Source organism: Scyliorhinus torazame, chromosome 23 (genome assembly GCF_047496885.1).
Source record: "Scyliorhinus torazame isolate Kashiwa2021f chromosome 23, sScyTor2.1, whole genome shotgun sequence".
In the NCBI taxonomy this organism is placed as follows: domain Eukaryota; kingdom Metazoa; phylum Chordata; class Chondrichthyes; order Carcharhiniformes; family Scyliorhinidae; genus Scyliorhinus; species Scyliorhinus torazame.
Window position 1 is genome coordinate 83300194 of NC_092729.1, and position 22996 is coordinate 83323189.

At 55.0% G+C, this 22996-nt stretch overlaps 1 protein-coding gene across 1 annotated transcript in view; it reads right to left on the bottom strand.

Moving 5' to 3' along the window:
- LOC140399676 (izumo sperm-egg fusion protein 1) overlaps nt 1-22996 on the bottom strand; it is a 144213-nt gene that overhangs the window by 9797 nt on the left and 111420 nt on the right. The window contains exons 4-7 of the mRNA XM_072489220.1: nt 8515-8535; nt 3207-3287; nt 2522-2631; nt 1219-1375 (exon numbers count right to left, since the gene is read on the bottom strand). Of these exons, the coding sequence (XP_072345321.1) occupies nt 1219-1375; nt 2522-2631; nt 3207-3287; nt 8515-8535 (369 nt within the window). The remainder of the gene's footprint in view (nt 1-1218; nt 1376-2521; nt 2632-3206; nt 3288-8514; nt 8536-22996) is intronic.

Consider the following 22996-nt stretch of genomic DNA (forward strand, 5'->3'; position numbering starts at 1 on the left):
CAAGTGTGGCCTAACTAAGGTTCTATACAGCTGCAACATGACTTGCCGATTCTTATACTCAATGCCCCGGCCAATACTACCTTCTCCAAATCGTCTCTATATCAACTCCATCAAGTACTTCTGAGGCTGTATAAGGCTCTGCTCAGGCCCCATTCGGAGTATCGTGAGCAGTTTCGGGCCCCGTCTCGAAGGGAGGACGTGCCGGGGCCTCGGGAAGGGGCCAGAGGGAGGTTCACCAGAATGATCCCTGTAACGAAGAGCTGGTCGTACGAGGAAACGGTCGAGGACTCTGGGTCTGCGCTCGTTGGGAGTTTAGAAGGACGAGGGGGGGATCTTAGTGAAACTTACAGGATACGGCGAGGCCTGGATAGAGGGGGCGTGGAGAGGATGTTTCCACGTGCAGGGAAAACTAGAAGCAGAGAGGACACAATCTCAGACTGAAGGGACGATCCTTTCAAACAGAGATGAGGAGGAATTTCTTCAGCCAGAGGGAGGTGAATCTGTGGAAGTGAGTTCAACCAACCTCCCCCTTTAATGGGTTTGTTGCTTTCGAAGCGCACGGCTTGTTCTCCAGGGGTGGGATGACAATTATGGACACGTGGGTTTTTAAACACAAAACAATGTTTATTCCACGAACTCAACTTAACCTCTTAAATAAACATTGGATCTCTTAACACCCCCTTACTGCAAAGATAACCCTGTAAATATTACAACACTAAATAATTCTTCAGTTATTCCTTTCAACATCCAAGAGACTTAACACCTTTAAACAGAAACACATCAGGTTAAGGGCTTTACTTTTATGAGTTTGAATCACCCAAATGATCCAGAGATAATCTTTCATGGCAGAGATCACAGCAAATCCAGCTCAGTGCGAACACAGACACTCCCCAAGCTCTTTTCAAACTGAAACTAAAAGATCAGAACTAACCTCAAAATGGCCGAACTGAGCTCAGCTCCACCCACTCTCTGACATCACCGCATTTCTTAAAGGTACATTGCTTAAACATCCATTTCTTAAAGGCACTCTCACATGCCAATAAGATCATTTCCTGCCAGAGATCGACCAACCTCACATCTTCCTGATGTTCCACCCCATCATTTTCACCCTCCTCTCTCCCTTTACAGCAATGATGCGTCCTCCCCCCCCCCCCAGCTGCCTGTCTCTCCCCCACCTCCCCCCCCCCCCCCAGCGCCCTCGCGCCCCACCGCCCTTACCAGTCACGTCGTAGAACTTGTCGGCGATGGGCGCGCCCTCGTTGCCCATGACTACGCAGCGGTACGTCTGCTGGTGCTCCCTCCTCACCTGGAGGATGACGAGGCTCGACTCGTCCGTCTCCCTCATCTCCTCGAACTGCCAGTCATGCCGGCTGCCCTGCGGGAATTCGGGGGAGCCCAGGTTTAGAAAAAGGACAACAATCGGGCCAGGCGGCGCTTTGGTCACAGGATCGTCGCACTTCCCAAAGTGACAGAAGGTAGTCGTTCCAGCACACCCGCCCCCCCTCCCCCCCCCCCCCCGCCCCATAGCCAAATTTGATCCACCATAAACAACGACGACACCTGCCCGCAACCCCTAATGCCCCCTAATGAAGAATGTCAAGAGTGTTAAGGGTTACTGTAATATCATAATTGGGCACTAGATGGAGCTGGATGCCGAACGATATAAAGCGCTGACTCTCAGGCTTCTCGGAGAGAGGGGGGAGGGAGAGCACAGGAGAGGACTAGAGAGAGAGAGAGAGGAGAGGACCAGAGAGAGAGAGAGAGGACTAGAGAGAGAGAGAGAGGAGAGGACTAGAGAGAGAGAGAGAGAGAGGAGAGGACGAGAGAGAGAGTGGAAAGGACTAGAGAGAGACAGAGAGTGGGAGAGACAGAGAGAGAGAGAGACAGAGAGAGATGTGGAGAGAGAGAGACAGAGAGAGATGTGGAGAGACACACACACCGAGACAGAGAGTGGGACATACAGAGAGAGAGAGAGTGAGCCAGAGACTGAGAGAGACAGAGAGAGAGGGAGAGAGTCAGAGAGAGACTCAGAGAGAGAGAGAGACACAGAGAGAGACAGCGAGTGGGAGAGACAGAGAGAGACAGAGAGACAGAGTGATAGAGAGTGACAGAGACAGAGAGAGACAGAGAGAGAGACAGAGAGAGAGAGAGGGAGAGAGACAGAGACAGAGAGCGAGAGACAGGTAGAGAGAGAGTCAGAGAGAGAGAGAGAGTGTGAGAGCAAGAGAGAGAGAGAGCCAGAGACAGAGAGAGTGACAGAGACAGAGAGAGAGAGACAGAGAGAGACAGAGAGAGACAGGGAGTGTGACAGAGAGAGAGACAGCAGAGAGAGCGAGAGACAGAGTGGAACAGAGAGCGAGAGAGTGTGTAAGAGAGAGAGTGTGAGAGAGACAGTGAGCGAGCGAGAGATCAAAAAAGACAGAGAGTGGGTCAGAGAGAGAGAGAGAGAAACACTGAGGGGTGATGGGTTTACGGGGTAAGTAAAGCGTGCCCTAACGGCTGAGCGTCGATCGTGTCTTACCAAGGGCCCCTTGGAGTAGATGTAATTCTGGAAGTTTGAGGTTATTCGATGCCAAGGTTCAAAGCAATTCAGCCTGATCTCGTCATCAATCCCGACTGTCAGCTCCGACACTGGGAAGGTAACAAGGAGGGATCAGGGGAGCGACTGTCTGGATTATGGAGCTCAATTCCTAACCCTAACCCTAACCCTAACCCTAACCCTAACCCTAACCCTAACCCTTACCCTAATTATGGAGCTCAAATCCTAACCCTAACCCTAACCCTAACCCTAACCCTAACCCTAATTATGGAGCTCAAATCCTAACCCTAACCCTAACCCTAACCCTTACCCTAATTATGGAGCTCAAATCCTAACCCTAACCCTAACGGTAACGCTAACGCTGACCCTGACCCTGACCCAGACCCTGACCCTGACAGTGACCCTGTCCGTGAACCTGACCCTGACCCTGTGCCTGACCCTGAGCCTGACCCTGAGCCTGACCCTGACCCTGACCCTAACCCTAACCCCCCCTGACCCTAACCCTAATGCTAACGCTGACCCTGACCCTGACCCAGACCCCGACAGTGACCCTGTCCGTGAACCTGACCCTGACACTGTGCCTGACCCTGAGACTGACCCTGACCCTAACCCTAACCCCCCCTGACCCTAACCCTAACCCTAACCCCAACCCTAATGCTAACCCTACCTGCGCATCGAATTTTCATGACACAAGTCATGTACAGGGCTACGCAATCGCTGCACCTCAAGTATTTCACGGTGAAGTTTCCTGGGGGGTAAAGGGGTTGTGGGGGGGGGGGGTGGGGAGAGAAGGAAAGAGTCACTCCATTGGATAGGCAGATTAACCTGCTCCGCCCATCTCCTCTTCTCCTTCCCTCCACCCCTAACCCTAACCCCAACCCCGACCCCAACCCCAACCCCGACCCCCACCCCGATCCCCGATCCCAACCCCAACCCCAACCCCGACCCCAACCCCGACCCCAACCACAACACAACCCCAACCCCAACCCCGACCCCAACCCCAACCCCGACCCCCACCCCGACCCCGATCCCAACCCCAACCCCGATCCCAACCCCAACCCCAACCCCGACCCCAACCCCGACCCCAACCACAACCCAACCCCAACCCCAACCCCTAACCCTAACCCCAACCCCAACCCCAACCCCGACCCCAACCCCAACCCCGACCCCCACCCCGATCCCGATCCCAACCCCAACCCCGACCCCGACCCCAACCCAAACCCCAACCCCAACCCCAACCACCGACCCCAACCCCAACCCCAACCCCAACCCCCGACCCCAACCCCAACCCCGACCCCCACCCCGACCCCCACCCCGACCCCGACCCCGATCCCAACCCCAACCCCAACCCCGACCCCAACCCTGACCCCAACCACAACCCAATCCCAACCCCAACCCCAACCCCTAACCCTAACCCCAACCCCAACCCCGACCCCAACCCCAACCCCGACCCCCACCCCGACACCAACCCCGACCCCAACCCTGACCCCCACCCCGACCCCGATCCCAACCCCAACCCCGACCCCGACCCCGACCCCAACCCCAACTCCGACCACTGACCCCAACCCCAACCCCCGACCCCAACCCCAACCCCGACCCCCACCCCAACCCCCACCCCCACCCCGACCCCGATCCCAACCCCAACCCCAACCCCGACCCCAACCCCAACCCCGACCCCCACCCCGATCCCGATCCCAACCCCAACCCCGACCCCGACCCCAACCCAAACCCCAACCCCAACCCCAACCACCGACCCCAACCCCAACCCCAACCCCAACCCCCGACCCCAACCCCAACCCCGACCCCCACCCCGACCCCCACCCCGACCCCGACCCCGACCCCGATCCCAACCCCAACCCCAACCCCGACCCCAACCCTGACCCCAACCACAACCCAATCCCAACCCCAACCCCAACCCCTAACCCTAACCCCAACCCCAACCCCGACCCCAACCCCAACCCCGACCCCCACCCCGACACCAACCCCGACCCCAACCCTGACCCCCACCCCGACCCCGATCCCAACCCCAACCCCGACCCCGACCCCGACCCCAACCCCAACTCCGACCACTGACCCCAACCCCAACCCCAACCCCCGACCCCAACCCCAACCCCGACCCCCACCCCAACCCCCACCCCCACCCCGACCCCGATCCCAACCCCAACCCCGACCCCGACCCCGACCCCAACCCCGACCCCAACCCCAACCCCCAACCCCAACCCCGACCCCAATCCCAACCCCAACCCCAACCCCGACCCCGACCCCGACCCCAAACCCCAAACCCAACCCCTAACCCCAAACCCGACCCCCACCCCACCCCCAACCCCGACCCCAACCCCGACCCACACCCCGCCCCCGATCCCAACCCCAACCCCGACCCCAACCCCGACCCCAACCCCAACCCCAACCCCAACCCCGACCCCAACCCCAACCCCGACCTCCACCCCGACCCCGATCCCAACCCCAACCCCGACCCCAACCCCAATCCCATCCACAACCCCAACCCCAACCCCGACCACAACTCCGGCCCCAACCCCAACCCCAACCACCAACCCCAACCCCCGACCCCAACCCCCAACCCCCAACCCCGATCCCAACCACAACCACAACCCCCAACCCCGACCTCGACCCCAACCGCAACCGCAACCCCAACCCCGACCCCAACCCCAACCCCAACCCCGACCCCAACCCCGACCCCGACCCCGACCCCAACCCCAACTCCGACCACCGACCCCAACCCCAACCCCAACCCCAACCCCCGACCCCAACCCCGACCCCGACCCCCACCCCCACCCCCACCCCCACCCCGACCCCGATCCCGACCCCAGCCCCGACCCCGACCCCGACCCCGACCCCGACCCCAACCCCAAACCCAAACCCCAACCCCAACCCCCACCCCGACCCCAACCCCGACCCCAACCCCGACCCACACCCCGACCCCGATCCCGACCCCAACCCCGACCCCAACCCCGACCCCAACCCCAACCCCAACCCCTAACCCTAACCCCAACCCCAACCCCAACCCCAACCCCGACCCCAACCCCAACCCCGACCCCCACCCCGACCCCGGTCCCAACCCCAACCCCGACCCCAACCCCGACCCCATCCACAACCCCAACCCCGACCACAACCCCGACCCCAACCCCAACCACCAACCCCAACCCCAACCCCCGACCCCAACCCCCAACCCCCAACCACCAACCCGTTCCCAACCACAACCCCAACCCCAACCCCCAGCCCCAACCCCGACCCCAACCACAACAGCAACCCCTACCCCAACCCCAACCCCGACACCAACACCAACCCCAACCCCCGACCCCCACCCCGACCCCGACCCCAACCCCAACCCCGACCCCCACCCTGACCCCGACCCCAACCCCAACCCCAACCCCAGCCCCAACCCCGACCCCAACCCCAACCCCAACTGCAATCCCAACCCCGACCCAAACCCCAACCCCGGCACCAACCCCAACCCCAACCCCCGACCCCGACCCCAACCCCGACGCCGACCCCAACCCCGCCACAAACCCCAACCCCAACCACAACCCCAACCCCCGATCCCAACCCCGACCCCAACCCCGACCCCTACCCCAACCCCAACTCCAATCCCAACCCCGACCCCGACCCCAACCCCAACTCCAACCCCAATCCCGACCCCGACCCCCGACCCCAACCCCAACCCCGACCCCCGACCCCAACCCCGACCCCAACCCCAACCCCGACCCCCGACCCCAACCCCAACCCCAACTCCAACCCACGACCCCCGACCCCCGAATCCCAACCCCAACCTCAACCCCAACCCCGACCCCAACTCCAACCCCCGACCCCCGAACCCCAACCCCAACCCCAACCCCAACCCCAACTCCAACCCCAACCCCAATCTCAACCCGCGACCCCAAACCCCAACCACAACCCCAACCCCAACCCCGACCCTCGACCCCCAACCCCAACCCCAACCCAGATCCCCGACCCCAACCCCAACCCCAACCCCAACCCCCGACCCCAAACCCGACCCCAACCCCAACCACAACCACAACCCCCGACCCCAACCCCAACCCCCCAACCCCCGACCCCAACCCCAACCCCCCAACCCCCGACCCCAACACCAACCCCAACCCCAACCCCGACCCTCGACCCCCAACCCAGATCCCCGACCCCAACCCCAACCCCAACCCCAACCCCGACCCCAACCCCCGACCCCAACCCCAACCCCAACCACAACCCCCGACCCCAACCCCAACCCCGACCCCCGACCCCAACCCCGACCCCAACCCCAACCCCGACCCCCGACCCCAACCCCAACCCCAACTCCAACCCACGACCCCCGACCCCCGAATCCCAACCCCAACCTCAACCCCAACCCCGACCCCAACTCCAACCCCCGACCCCCGAACCCCAACCCCAACCCCAACCCCAACCCCAACTCCAACCCCAACCCCAATCTCAACCCGCGACCCCAAACCCCAACCACAACCCCAACCCCAACCCCGACCCTCGACCCCCAACCCCAACCCCAACCCAGATCCCCGACCCCAACCCCAACCCCAACCCCAACCCCCGACCCCAAACCCGACCCCAACCCCAACCACAACCACAACCCCCGACCCCAACCCCAACCCCCCAACCCCCGACCCCAACCCCAACCCCCCAACCCCCGACCCCAACACCAACCCCAACCCCAACCCCGACCCTCGACCCCCAACCCAGATCCCCGACCCCAACCCCAACCCCAACCCCAACCCCGACCCCAACCCCCGACCCCAACCCCAACCCCAACCACAACCCCCGACCCCAAACCCAACCCCCCAACCCCCGACCCCAACCCAACCCCCCAACCCCCAACCCCAACCCCAACCCCAACCCCAACCCCCGACCCCAACCCCAACCCCAACCCCCGACCCCCGACCCCAACCCCAACCCCAACCCTGACCCCCACCCCAACCACAACGCCAACCCCAACCCCAACACCCGACCCCCAACCCCAACCCCAACCCACCCCCAACCCCAACCCCCGACTCCCAACCCCAACCCCCGACTCCAACCCCAACCCCAACCCTGACCCCCACGCAAACCACAACCCCGACCCCAACCCCAACCCCAACCCTGACCCCCACCCCGACCCCGAACCCAACCCCGACCCCAACCCCGACCCCAACCCCGACCCCGACCCTAACTACAACCCTAACCCCAACCCCAACCCCAACCCCCGACCCCCAACCCAAACACAACCCCAACCCCACCCCTAACCCACCCCTAACCCACCCCCAACCCCAACTCCAACCCCAACCCCAACCCTGACCCCCACCCCAACCACAACCCCGACCCCAACCCCACCCCTAACCCACCCAACCACAACCCCGACCCCAACCCCACCCCTAACCCCCACCCCAACCACAACCCCGACCCCAACCCCACCCCTAACCCACCCCAACCACAACCCCAACCCTAACTCCAACGCTAGCGCTAACCCCCACCCCAACCACAACCCCAACCCCAACCCCAACCCCACCCCTAACCCACCCCAACCCCAACCCCACCCCTAACCCACCCCAACCCCAACCCCACCCCTAACCCACCACAACCCCAACCCCAACCCCAACCCTAACCCCCAACCCTACCCTAACCCTAACTCCACCCCCGACCCTAACCTTTGACCTTGACCCTAGCCCTAAACCTAACCCCTGACCCTGACCCCAACCCACACCCACACCCCCACCCCCACCCTAGCCCTAACCCTAACACCACCCCAAACCCCAACCCTGACCCTAACCCCTGACCCAGACACTGACCCTGACCCTGACCCTGACCCTGACCCTAACCCTAACCCTAACCCCTGACCCTGACCTTAACCCCAACCCCAACCCTCCCATAACCCGGAACACTAACCCTGACCCTGAACCCGACCCTGATCCTGACCCTGACCGCTGATCCTTCCTGGTAACATCAAGCGAGGAGTCTCTGGGAGAATCACTTACCACAAATATTACTGCATTCGACTGAAACAGAAATCAGAGATTGGGTCAGGAATAAAGAATATTCCACCTCCGTGTCTCACCCTCCACCTCCCTCCCCTCACTCCCCTCGAGATCCCCAAACCCCTCTCAACACAGGGATACCTTCCTCCAAAATATACTGGCGCCAGGGGGAGTGTCAGCCTGGATATTGGAGCTCAAATCAAATGGGGGAAGGGTTTGCAATGGGAGTCAATGAGGAGAAGGTTAAGGGGAGATTGAATCGAGGCGTTCCAAATGGTGGAAGGGTTTGCGATGGGAGGTGGGAGTCAATGAGGAGAAGGTTAAGGGGGAGATTGAATCGAGGCATTCCAAATGGGGGAAGGGTTTGCGATGGGAGATGGGAGTCAATGAGGAGAAGGTTAAGGGGGAGATTGAATCGAGACGTTCCCAATGGGGGAAAGATTTGCGATGGGAGACGGGAGTCAGTGAGGAGAAGGTTAAGGGGGAGATAGAATCGAGATGTTCCAAATGGGGGAAGGGTTTGCGATGGGAGTCAATGAGGAGAAGGTTAAGGGGAGATTAAATCGAGGCGTTCCAAATGGGGGAAGGGTTTGCGATGGGAGTCAATGAGGAGTAGGTTAAGGAGGAGATTGAATCGAGATGTTCCAAATGGGGGAAGGGTTTGCGATGGGAGATGGGAGTCAATGAGGAGAAGGTTCAGGGGGAGATTGAATCGAGATGTTCCAAATGGGGGAAGAGTTTGCGATGGGAGTCAATGAGGAGAAGGTTCAGGGGAGATTGAATCGAGGCGTTCCAAATGGGGGAAGGGTTTGCGATGGGAAATGGGAGTCAATGAGGAGAAGGTTAAGGGGAGATTGAATCGAGACGTTCCAAATGGGGGAAGGGTTTGCGATGGGAGATGGGAGTCAATGAGGAGAAGGTTAAGGGGGAGATTGAATCGAGACGTTCCTAATGGGGGAAGGGTTTGCGATGGGAGATGGGAGTTAATGAGGAGAAGGTTAAGGGGAAGATTGAATCGAGACGTTCCAAATGGGGGAAGGGTTTGCGATGGGAGTCAATGAGGAGACGGTTAAGGGGAAGATTGAATCGAGACGTTCCAAATGGGGGAAGGGTTTGCGATGGGAGTCAATGAGGAGAAGGTTAAGGGGGAGATTGAATCGAGGCGTTCCAAATGGGGGAAGGGTTAGTGATGGGAGATGGGAGTCAATGAGGAGAAGGTTAAGGGGGAGATTGAATCGAGACGTTCCAAATGGGGGAAGGGTTTGCGATGGGAGATGGGAGTCAATGAGGAGAAGGTTAAGGGGGAGATTGAATCGAGACGTTCCAAATGGGGGAAGGGTTTGCGATGGGAGTCAATGAGGAGAAGGTTAAGGGGGAGATTGAATCGAGGCGTTCCAAATGGGGGAAGGGTTAGTGATGGGAGATGGGAGTCAATGAGGAGAAGGTTAAGGGGGAGATTGAATCGAGACGTTCCAAATGGGGGAAGGGTTTGCGATGGGAGATGGGAGTCAATGAGGAGAAGGTTAAGGGGGAGATTGAATCGAGGCGTTCCAAATGGGGGAAGGGTTTGCGATGGGAGTCAATGAGGAGAAGGTTCAGGGGGAGATTGAATCGAGGCGTTCCAAATGCGGGAAGGGTTTGCGATGGGAGTCAATGAAGAGAAGGTTAAGGGTGAGATTGAATCGAGACGTTCCAAATGGGGGAAGGGTTTGTGATGGGAGATGGGAGTCGATGAGGAGAAGGTTAAGGGGGAGATTGAATCGAGACGTTCCCAATGGGGGAAGGGTTTGCGATGGGAGTCAATGAGGAGAAGGTTCAGGGGGAGATTGAATCGAGGCGTTCCAAATGGGGGAAGGGTTTGAGATGGGAGACGGGAGTCAATTAGGAGAAGGTTAACGGGAAGATTGAATCGAGACGTTCCAAATGGGGGAAGGGTTTGCGATGGGAGATGGGAGTCAATGAGGAGAAGGTTAAGGGAGAGATTGAATCGAGATGTTCCAAATGGGGGAAGGGTTTGCGATGGGAGATGGGAGTCAATGAGGAGAAGGTTCAGGGGGAGATTGAATCGAGAAGTTCCAAATGGGGGAAGGGTGTGCGATGGGAGTCACTGAGGAGAAGGTTAAGGGGAGATTGAATCAAGACGTTCAAAATGGGGGAAGGGTTTGCGATGGGAGATGGGAGTCAATGAGGAGAAGGTTAAGGGGGAGATTGAATCGAGGCGTTCCAAATGGGGGAAGGGTTAGTGATGGGAGATGGGAGTCAATGAGGAGAAGGTTAATGGGGAGATTGAATCGAGGCATTCCAAATGGGGGAAGGGTTTGCGATGGGAGTCAATGAGGAGAAGGTTAAGGGGGAGATTGAATCGAGTCGTTCCAAATGGGGGAAGGGTTTGCGATGGGAGATGGGAGTCAATGAGGAGAAGGTTAAGGGGGAGATTGAATCGAGGCGTTCCATATGGGGGAAGGGTTTGCGATGGGAGTCAATGAAGAGAAGGTTAAGGGTGAGATTGAATCGAGACGTTCCAAATGGGGGAAGGGTTTGTGATGGGAGATGGGAGTCGATGAGGAGAAGGTTAAGGGGGAGATTGAATCGAGGCGTTCCAAATGGGGGAAGGGTTTGCGATTGGAGTCAATGAGGAGAAGGTTAAGGGGGAGATTGAATCGAGTCGTTCCAAATGGGGGAAGGGTTTGCGATGGGAGATGGGAGTCAATGAGGAGAAGGTTAAGTGGGAGATTGAATCGAGGCGTTCCAAATGGGGGAAGAGTTAGTGATGGGAGATGGGAGTTAATGAGGAGAAGGTTAATGGGGAGATTGAATCGAGGCGTTCCAAATGGGGGAAGGGTTTGCGATGGGAGTCAATGAGGAGAAGGTTGAGGGGGAGATTGAATCGAGGCGTTCCATATGGGGGAAGGGTTTGCGATGGGAGTCAATGAAGAGAAGGTTAAGGGTGCGATTGAATCGAGACGTTCGAAATGGGGGAAGGGTTTGTGATGGGAGATGGGAGTCGATGAGGAGAAGGTTAAGGGGGAGATTGAATCGAGGCGTTCCAAATGGGGGAAGGGTTCGTGATGGGAGATGGGAGTCAATGAGGAGAAGGTTAAGGGGGAGATTGAATCGAGGCATTCCAAATGGGGGAAGGGTTTGCGATGGGAGTCAATGAGTAGAAGGTTAAGGGGGAGATTGAATTGAGACGTTCCAAATGGGGGAAGGGTTTGCGATGGGAGTCAATGAGGAGAAGGTTAAGGGGCAGATTGAATCGAGACGTTCCAAATGGGGGAAGGGTTTGCGATGGGAGATGGGAGTCAATGAGGAGAAGGTTAAGGCGGAGATTGAATCTAGATGTTCCAAATGGGGGAAGGGTTTGAGATGGGAGACGGGAGTCAATGAGGAGAAGGTTAACGGGAAGATTGAATCGAGACGTTCCAAATGGGGGAAGGGTTTGCGATGGGAGATGGGAGTCAATGAGGGGAAGGTTAAGGGGGAGATTGAATCGAGGCGTTCCAAATGGGGGAAGGGTTAGTGATGGGAGATGGGAGTCAATGAGGAGAAGGTTAAGGGGGAGATTGAATCGAGACGTTCCAAATGGGGGAAGGGTTTGCGATGGGAGATGGGAGTCAACGAGGAGAAGGTTAAGGGGGAGATTGAATCGAGGCGTTCCAAATGGGGGAAGGGTTTGCGATGGGAGTCAATGAGGAGAAGGTTAAGGGGGAGATTGAAACGAGACGTTCCAAATGGGGGAAGGGTTTGCGATGGGAGTCAATGAAGAGAAGGTTCAGGGGGAGATTGAATCAAGGCGTTCCAAATGGGGGAAGGGTTTGCGATGGGAGTCAATGAAGAGAAGGTTAAGGGTGAGATTGAATCGAGACGTTCCAAATGGGGGAAGGGTTTGCGATGGGAGATGGGAGTCAATGAGGAGAAGGTTAAGGGGGAGATTGAATCAAGGCGTTCCAAATGGGGGAAGGGTTTGCGATGGGAGATGGGAGTCAATGAGGAGAAGGTTAAGGGGGAGATTGAATCGAGGCGTTCCAAATGCGGGAAGGGTTTGCGATGGGAGTCAATGAGGAGAAGGTTAAGGGGGAGATTGAAACGAGACGTTCCAAATGGGGGAAGGGTTTGCGATGGGAGTCAATGAAGAGAAGGTTCAGGGGGAGATTGAATCGAGGCGTTCCAAATGGGGGAAGGGTTTGCGATGGGAGTCAATGAAGAGAAGGTTAAGGGTGAGATTGAATCGAGACGTTCCAAATGGGGGAAGGGTTTGCGTTGGGAGATGGGAGTCGATGAGGAGAAGGTTAAGGGGGAGATTGAATCGAGGCGTTCCAAATGGGGGAAGGGTTCGTGATGGGAGATGGAGTCAATAAGGAGACGGTTAAGGGGGAGATTGAATCGAGGCGTTCCAAATGGGGGAAGGGTTTGCGAAGGGAGATGGGAGTCAATGAGGAGAAGGTTAAGGGTGAGATTGAATCGAGACGTTCCAAATGGGGGAAGGGTTTGCGATGGGAGATGGGAGTCAATGAGGAGAAGGTTAAGGGGGAGATTGAATCGAGGCGTTCCAAATGGGGGAAGGGTTTGAGATGGGAGTCAATGAAGAGAAGGTTAAGGGGAAGATTGAATCGAGACGTTCCAAATGGGTGAAGGGTTTGCGATGGGAATCAATGAGGAGAAGGTTAAGGGGGAGATTGAATCGAGATGTTCCAAATGGGGGAAGGGTTTGCGATGGGAGTCAATGAGGAGAAGGTTAAGGGGACATTGAATCGAGGCGTTCCAAATGGGGGAAGGGTTTGCGATGGGAAATGGGAGTCAATGAGGAGAAGGTTAAGGGTGAGATTGAATCGAGTCGTTCCAAATGGGGGAAGAGTTTGAGATGGGAGACGGGAGTCAATGAGGAGAAGGTTAAGGGGGAGATTGAATCGAGACGTTCTAAATGGGGGAAGGGTTTGCGATGGGAGATGGGAGTCAATGAGGAGAAGGTTAAGGGGGAGATTGAATCGAGACGTTCCAAATGGGGGAAGGGTTTGCGATGGGAGATGGGAGTTAATGAGGAGAAGGTTAAGGGGAAGATTGAATCGAGACGTTCCATATAGGGGGAAGGGTTTGCGATGGGAGATGGGAGTCAATGAGGAGAAGGTTAAGGGGGAGATTGAATCGAGGCGTTCCAAATGGGGGAAGGGTTTGCGATGGGAGTCAATGAGGAGAAGGTTCAGGGGAGATTGAATCGAGGCGTTCCAAATGGGGGAAGGGTTTGCGATGGGAAATGGGAGTCAATGAGGAGAAGGTTAAGGGGAGATTGAATCGAGACGTTCCAAATGGGGGAAGGGTTTGCGATGGGAGTCAATGAGGAGAAGGTTAAGGGGGAGATTGAATCGAGACGTTCCTAATGGGGGAAGGGTTTGCGATGGGAGATGGGAGTTAATGAGGAGAAGGTTAAGGGGAAGATTGAATCGAGACGTTCCAAATGGGGGAAGGGTTTGCGATGGGAGTCAATGAGGAGACGGTTAAGGGGAAGATTGAATCGAGACGTTCCAAATGGGGGAAGGGTTTGCGATGGGAGATGGGAGTCAATGAGGAGAAGGTTAAGGGGGAGATTGAATCGAGACGTTCCCAATGGGGGAAGGGTTTGCGATGGGAGTCAATGAGGAGAAGGTTCAGGGGGAGATTGAATCGAGGCGTTCCAAATGGGGGAAGGGTTTGAGATGGGAGACGGGAGTCAATTAGGAGAAGGTTAACGGGAAGATTGAATCGAGACGCTCCAAATGGGGGAAGGGTTTGCGATGGGAGATGGGAGTCAATGAGGAGAAGGTTAAGGGAGAGATTGAATCGAGATGTTCCAAATGGGGGAAGGGTTTGCGATGGGAGATGGGAGTCAATGAGGAGAAGGTTCAGGGGGAGATTGAATCGAGAAGTTCCAAATGGGGGAAGGGTGTGCGATGGGAGTCACTGAGGAGAAGGTTAAGGGGAGATTGAATCAAGACGTTCCAAATGGGGGAAGGGTTTGCGATGGGAGATGGGAGTCAATGAGGAGAAGGTTAAGGGGGAGATTGAATCGAGGCGTTCCAAATGGGGGAAGGGTTAGTGATGGGAGATGGGAGTCAATGAGGAGAAGGTTAATGGGGAGATTGAATCGAGGCATTCCAAATGGGGGAAGGGTTTGCGATGGGAGTCAATGAGGAGAAGGTTAAGGGGGAGATTGAATCGAGTCGTTCCAAATGGGGGAAGGGTTTGCGATGGGAGATGGGAGTCAATGAGGAGAAGGTTAAGGGGGAGATTGAATCGAGGCGTTCCAAATGGGGGAAGGGTTTGCGATGGGAGTCAATGAGGAGAAGGTTCAGGGGGAGATTGAATCGAGGCGTTCCATATGGGGGAAGGGTTTGCGATGGGAGTCAATGAAGAGAAGGTTAAGGGTGAGATTGAATCGAGACGTTCCAAATGGGGGAAGGGTTTGTGATGGGAGATGGGAGTCGATGAGGAGAAGGTTAAGGGGGAGATTGAATCGAGGCGTTCCAAATGGGGGAAGGGTTTGCGATTGGAGTCAATGAGGAGAAGGTTAAGGGGGAGATTGAATCGAGTCGTTCCAAATGGGGGAAGGGTTTGCGATGGGAGATGGGAGTCAATGAGGAGAAGGTTAAGTGGGAGATTGAATCGAGGCGTTCCAAATGGGGGAAGAGTTAGTGATGGGAGATGGGAGTCAATGAGGAGAAGGTTAATGGGGAGATTGAATCGAGGCGTTCCAAATGGGGGAAGGGTTTGCGATGGGAGTCAATGAGGAGAAGGTTAAGGGGGAGATTGAATCGAGTCGTTCCAAATGGGGGAAGGGTTTGCGATGGGAGATGGGAGTCAATGAGGAGAAGGTTAAGGGGGAGATTGAATCGAGGCGTTCCAAATGGGGGAAGGGTTTGCGATGGGAGTCAATGAGGAGAAGGTTGAGGGGGAGATTGAATCGAGGCGTTCCATATGGGGGAAGGGTTTGCGATGGGAGTCAATGAAGAGAAGGTTAAGGGTGAGATTGAATCGAGACGTTCCAAATGGGGGAAGGGTTTGTGATGGGAGATGGGAGTCGATGAGGAGAAGGTTAAGGGGGAGATTGAATCGAGGCGTTCCAAATGGGGGAAGGGTTCGTGATGGGAGATGGGAGTCAATGAGGAGAAGGTTAAGGGGGAGATTGAATCGAGGCATTCCAAATGGGGGAAGGGTTTGCGATGGGAGTCAATGAGGAGAAGGTTAAGGGGGAGATTGAATTGAGACGTTCCAAATGGGGGAAGGGTTTGCGATGGGAGTCAATGGGGAGAAGGTTAAGGGGCAGATTGAATCGAGACGTTCCAAATGGGGGAAGGGTTTGCGATGGGAGATGGGAGTCAATGAGGAGAAGGTTAAGGCGGAGATTGAATCTAGATGTTCCAAATGGGGGAAGGGTTTGAGATGGGAGACGGGAGTCAATGAGGAGAAGGTTAACGGGAAGATTGAATCGAGACGTTCCAAATGGGGGAAGGGTTTGCGATGGGAGATGGGAGTCAATGAGGAGAAGGTTAAGGGGGAGATTGAATCGAGGCGTTCCAAATGGGGGAAGGGTTAGTGATGGGAGATGGGAGTCAATGAGGAGAAGGTTAAGGGGGAGATTGAATCGAGACGTTCCAAATGGGGGAAGGGTTTGCGATGGGAGATGGGAGTCAATGAGGAGAAGGTTAAGGGGGAGATTGAATCGAGGCGTTCCAAATGGGGGAAGGGTTTGCGATGGGAGTCAATGAGGAGAAGGTTAAGGGGGAGATTGAAACGAGACGTTCCAAATGGGGGAAGTGTTTGCGATGGGAGTCAATGAAGAGAAGGTTCAGGGGGAGATTGAATCAAGGCGTTCCAAATGGGGGAAGGGTTTGCGATGGGAGTCAATGAAGAGAAGGTTAAGGGTGAGATTGAATCGAGACGTTCCAAATGGGGGAAGGGTTTGCGATGGGAGATGGGAGTCAATGAGGAGAAGGTTAAGGGGGAGATTGAATCAAGGCGTTCCAAATGGGGGAAGGGTTTGCGATGGGAGATGGGAGTCAATGAGGAGAAGGTTAAGGGGGAGATTGAATCGAGGCGTTCCAAATGCGGGAAGGGTTTGCGATGGGAGTCAATGAGGAGAAGGTTAAGGGGGAGATTGAAACGAGACGTTCCAAATGGGGGAAGGGTTTGCGATGGGAGTCAATGAAGAGAAGGTTCAGGGGGAGATTGAATCGAGGCGTTCCAAATGGGGGAAGGGTTTGCGATGGGAGTCAATGAAGAGAAGGTTAAGGGTGAGATTGAATCGAGACGTTCCAAATGGGGGAAGGGTTTGCGTTGGGAGATGGGAGTCGATGAGGAGAAGGTTAAGGGGGAGATTGAATCGAGGCGTTCTAAATGGGGGAAGGGTTCGTGATGGGAGATGGAGTCAATAAGGAGACGGTTAAGGGGGAGATTGAATCGAGACGTTCCAAATGGGGGAAGGGTTTGCGATGGGAGATGGGAGTCAATGAGGAGAAGGTTAAGGGGGAGATTGAATCGAGGCGTTCCAAATGGGGGAAGGGTTTGAGATGGGAGTCAATGAAGAGAAGGTTAAGGGGAAGATTGAATCGAGACGTTCCAAATGGGGGAAGGGTTTGCGATGGGAATCAATGAGGAGAAGGTTAAGGGGGAGATTGAATCGAGATGTTCCAAATGGGGGAAGGGTTTGCGATGGGAGTCAATGAGGAGAAGGTTAAGGGGACATTGAATCGAGGCGTTCCAAATGGGGGAAGGGTTTGCGATGGGAGATGGGAGTCAATGAGGAGAAGGTTAAGGGGGAGATTGAATCGAGGCGTTCCAAATGGGGGAAGGGTTTGCGATGGGAGTCAATGTGGAGAAGGTTAAGGGGGAGATTGAATCGAGACGTTCCAAATGGGGGAAGGGTTTGCGATGGGAGTCAATGAGGAGAAGGTTCAGGGGGAGATTGAATCGAGGCGTTCCAAATGGGGGAAGGGTTTGAGATGGGAGACGGGAGTCAATGAGGAGAAGGTTAAGGGGGAGATTGAATCGAGACGTTCCAAATGGGGGAAGGGTTTGCGATGGGAGATGGGAGTCAATGAGGAGAAGGTTAAGGGAGAGATTGAATCGAGATGTTCCAAATGGGGGAAGGGTTTGCGATGGGAGATGGGAGTCAATGAGGAGAAGGTTCAGGGGGAGATTGAATCGAGAAGTTCCAAATGGGGGAAGGGTGTGCGATGGGAGTCACTGAGGAGAAGGTTAAGGGGAGATTGAATCAAGACGTTCCAAATGGGGGAAGGGTTTGCGATGGGAGATGGGAGTCAATGAGGAGAAGGTTAAGGGGGAGATTGAATCGAGGCGTTCCAAATGGGGGAAGGGTTAGTGATGGGAGATGGGAGTCAATGAGAAGAAGGTTAATGGGGAGATTGAATCGAGGCGTTCCAAATGGGGGAAGGGTTTGCGATGGGAGTCAATGAGGAGAAGGTTAAGGGGGAGATTGAATCGAGTCGTTCCAAATGGGGGAAGGGTTTGCGATGGGAGATGGGTGTCAATGAGGAGAAGGTTAAGGGGGAGATTGAATCGAGGCGTTCCAAATGGGGGAAGGGTTTGCGATGGGAGTCTATGAGGAGAAGGTTCAGGGGGAGATTGAATCGAGGCGTTCCATATGGGGGAAGGGTTTGCGATGGGAGTCAATGAAGAGAAGGTTAAGGGTGAGATTGAATCGAGACGTTCCAAATGGGGGAAGGGTTTGTGATGGGAGATGGGAGTCGATGAGGAGAAGGTTAAGGGGGAGATTGAATCGAGTCGTTCCAAATGGGGGAAGGGTTTACGATGGGAGATGGGAGTCAATGAGGAGAAGGTTAAGTGGGAGATTGAATCGAGGCGTTCCAAATGGGGGAAGAGTTAGTGATGGGAGATGGGAGTCAATGAGGAGAAGGTTAATGGGGAGATTGAATCGAGGCGTTCCAAATGGGGGAAGGGTTTGCGATGGGAGTCAATGAGGAGAAGGTTAAGGGGGAGATTGAATCTAGATGTTCCAAATGGGGGAAGGGTTTGAGATGGGAGACGGGAGTCAATGAGGAGAAGGTTAACGGGAAGATTGAATCGAGACGTTCCAAATGGGGGAAGGGTTTGCGATGGGAGATGGGAGTCAATGAGGAGAAGGTTAAGGGGGAGATTGAATCGAGGCGTTTCAAATGGGGGAAGGGTTAGTGATGGGAGATGGGAGTCAATGAGGAGAAGGTTAAGGGGGAGATTGAATCGAGACGTTCCAAATGGGGGAAGGGTTTGCGATGGGAGATGGGAGTCAATGAGGAGAAGGTTAAGGGGGAGATTGAATCGAGGCGTTCCAAATGGGGGAAGGGTTTGCGATGGGAGTCAATGAGGAGAAGGTTAAGGGGGAGATTGAAACGAGACGTTCCAAATGGGGGAAGTGTTTGCGATGGGAGTCAATGAAGAGAAGGTTCAGGGGGAGATTGAATCAAGGCGTTCCAAATGGGGGAAGGGTTTGCGATGGGAGTCAATGAAGAGAAGGTTAAGGGTGAGATTGAATCGAGACGTTCCAAATGGGGGAAGGGTTTGCGATGGGAGATGGGAGTCAATGAGGAGAAGGTTAAGGGGGAGATTGAATCAAGGCGTTCCAAATGGGGGAAGGGTTTGCGATGGGAGATGGGAGTCAATGAGGAGAAGGTTAAGGGGGAGATTGAATCGAGGCGTTCCAAATGCGGGAAGGGTTTGCGATGGGAGTCAATGAGGAGAAGGTTAAGGGGGAGATTGAAACGAGACGTTCCAAATGGGGGAAGGGTTTGCGATGGGAGTCAATGAAGAGAAGGTTCAGGGGGAGATTGAATCGAGGCGTTCCAAATGGGGGAAGGGTTTGCGATGGGAGTCAATGAAGAGAAGGTTAAGGGTGAGATTGAATCGAGACGTTCCAAATGGGGGAAGGGTTTGCGTTGGGAGATGGGAGTCGATGAGGAGAAGGTTAAGGGGGAGATTGAATCGAGGCGTTCTAAATGGGGGAAGGGTTCGTGATGGGAGATGGAGTCAATAAGGAGACGGTTAAGGGGGAGATTGAATCGAGACGTTCCAAATGGGGGAAGGGTTTGCGATGGGAGATGGGAGTCAATGAGGAGAAGGTTAAGGGGGAGATTGAATCGAGGCGTTCCAAATGGGGGAAGGGTTTGAGATGGGAGTCAATGAAGAGAAGGTTAAGGGGAAGATTGAATCGAGACGTTCCAAATGGGGGAAGGGTTTGCGATGGGAATCAATGAGGAGAAGGTTAAGGGGGAGATTGAATCGAGATGTTCCAAATGGGGGAAGGGTTTGCGATGGGAGTCAATGAGGAGAAGGTTAAGGGGACATTGAATCGAGGCGTTCCAAATGGGGGAAGGGTTTGCGATGGGAGATGGGAGTCAATGAGGAGAAGGTTAAGGGGGAGATTGAATCGAGGTGTTCCAAATGGGGGAAGGGTTTGCGATGGGAGTCAATGTGGAGAAGGTTAAGGGGGAGATTGAATCGAGACGTTCCAAATGGGGGAAGGGTTTGCGATGGGAGTCAATGAGGAGAAGGTTCAGGGGGAGATTGAATCGAGGCGTTCCAAATGGGGGAAGGGTTTGAGATGGGAGACGGGAGTCAATGAGGAGAAGGTTAAGGGGGAGATTGAATCGAGACGTTCCAAATGGGGGAAGGGTTTGCGATGGGAGATGGGAGTCAATGAGGAGAAGATTAAGGGAGAGATTGAATCGAGATGTTCCAAATGGGGGAAGGGTTTGCGATGGGAGATGGGAGTCAATGAGGAGAAGGTTCAGGGGGAGATTGAATCGAGAAGTTCCAAATGGGGGAAGGGTGTGCGATGGGAGTCACTGAGGAGAAGGTTAAGGGGAGATTGAATCAAGACGTTCCAAATGGGGGAAGGGTTTGCGATGGGAGATGGGAGTCAATGAGGAGAAGGTTAAGGGGGAGATTGAATCGAGGCGTTCCAAATGGGGGAAGGGTTAGTGATGGGAGATGGGAGTCAATGAGAAGAAGGTTAATGGGGAGATTGAATCGAGGCGTTCCAAATGGGGGAAGGGTTTGCGATGGGAGTCAATGAGGAGAAGGTTAAGGGGGAGATTGAATCGAGTCGTTCCAAATGGGGGAAGGGTTTGCGATGGGAGATGGGAGTCAATGAGGAGAAGGTTAAGGGGGAGATTGAATCGAGGCGTTCCAAATGGGGGAAGGGTTTGCGATGGGAGTCAATGAGGAGAAGGTTCAGGGGGAGATTGAATCGAGGCGTTCCATATGGGGGAAGGGGTTGCGATGGGAGTCAATTATGAGAAGGTTAAGGGTGAGATTGAATCGAGACGTTCCAAATGGGGGAAGGGTTTGTGATGGGAGATGGGAGTCGATGAGGAGAAGGTTAAGGGGGAGATTGAATCGAGTCGTTCCAAATGGGGGAAGGGTTTGCGATGGGAGATGGGAGTCAATGAGGAGAAGGTTAAGTGGGAGATTGAATCGAGGCGTTCCAAATGGGGGAAGAGTTAGTGATGGGAGATGGGAGTCAATGAGGAGAAGGTTAATGGGGAGATTGAATCGAGGCGTTCCAAATGGGGGAAGGGTTTGCGATGGGAGTCAATGAGGAGAAGGTTAAGGGGGAGATTGAATCGAGTCGTTCCAAATGGTGGAAGGGTTTGCGATGGGAGATGGGAGTCAATGAGGAGAAGGTTAAGGGGGAGATTGAATCGAGGCGTTCCAAATGGGGGAAGGGTTTGCGATGGGAGTCAATGAGGAGAAGGTTGAGGGGGAGATTGAATCGAGGCGTTCCATATGGGGGAAGGGTTTGCGATGGGAGTCAATGAAGAGAAGGTTAAGGGTGAGTTTGAATCGAGACGTTCCAAATGGGGGAAGGGTTTGTGATGGGAGATGGGAGTCGATGAGGAGAAGGTTAAGGGGGAGATTGAATCGAGGCGTTCCAAATGGGGGAAGGGTTCGTGATGGGAGATGGGAGTCAATGAGGAGAAGGTTAAGGGGGAGATTGAATCGAGGCATTCCAAATGGGGGAAGGGTTTGCGATGGGAGTCAATGAGGAGAAGGTTAAGGGGGAGATTGAATTGAGACGTTCCAAATGGGGGAAGGGTTTGCGATGGGAGTCAATGAGGAGAAGGTTAAGGGGCAGATTGAATCGAGACGTTCCAAATGGGGGAAGGGTTTGCGATGGGAGATGGGAGTCAATGAGGAGAAGGTTAAGGCGGAGATTGAATCTAGATGTTCCAAATGGGGGAAGGGTTTGAGATGGGAGACGGGAGTCAATGAGGAGAAGGTTAACGGGAAGATTGAATCGAGACGTTCCAAATGGGGGAAGGGTTTGCGATGGGAATCAATGAGGAGAAGGTTAAGGGGGAGATTGAATCGAGATGTTCCAAATGGGGGAAGGGTTTGCGATGGGAGTCAATGAGGAGAAGGTTAAGGGGACATTGAATCGAGGCGTTCCAAATGGGGGAAGGGTTTGCGATGGGAAATAGGAGTCAATGAGGAGAAGGTTAAGGGGGAGATTGAATCGAGACGTTCCATATAGGGGGAAGGGTTTGCGATGGGAGATGGGAGTCAATGAGGAGAAGGTTAAGGGGGAGATTGAATCGAGGCGTCCCAAATGGGGGAAGGGTTTGCGATGGGAGTCAATGAGGAGAAGGTTCAGGGGAGATTGAATCGAGGCGTTCCAAATGGGGGAAGGGTTTGCGATGGGAAATGGGAGTCAATGAGGAGAAGGTTAAGGGGAGATTGAATCGAGACGTTCCAAATGGGGGAAGGGTTTGCGATGGGAGATGGGAGTCAATGAGGAGAAGGTTAAGGGGGAGATTGAATCGAGACGTTCCTAATGGGGGAAGGGTTTGCGATGGGAGATGGGAGTTAATGAGGAGAAGGTTAAGGGGAAGATTGAATCGAGACGTTCCAAATGGGGGAAGGGTTTGCGATGGGAGTCAATGAGGAGACGGTTAAGGGGAAGATTGAATCGAGACGTTCCAAATGGGGGAAGGGTTTGCGATGGGAATCAATGAGGAGAAGGTTAAGGGGGAGATTGAATCGAGATGTTCCAAATGGGGGAAGGGTTTGCGATGGGAGTCAATGAGGAGAAGGTTAAGGGGACATTGAATCGAGGCGTTCCAAATGGGGGAAGGGTTTGCGATGGGAGATGGGAGTCAATGAGGAGAAGGTTAAGGGGGAGATTGAATCGAGGCGTTCCAAATGGGGGAAGGGTTTGCGATGGGAGTCAATGTGGAGAAGGTTAAGGGGGAGATTGAATCGAGACGTTCCAAATGGGGGAAGGGTTTGCGATGGGAGTCAATGAGGAGAAGGTTCAGGGGGAGATTGAATCGAGGCGTTCCAAATGGGGGAAGGGTTTGAGATGGGAGACGGGAGTCAATGAGGAGAAGGTTAAGGGGGAGATTGAATCGAGACGTTCCAAATGGGGGAAGGGTTTGCGATGGGAGATAGGAGTCAATGAGGAGAAGGTTAAGGGAGAGATTGAATCGAGATG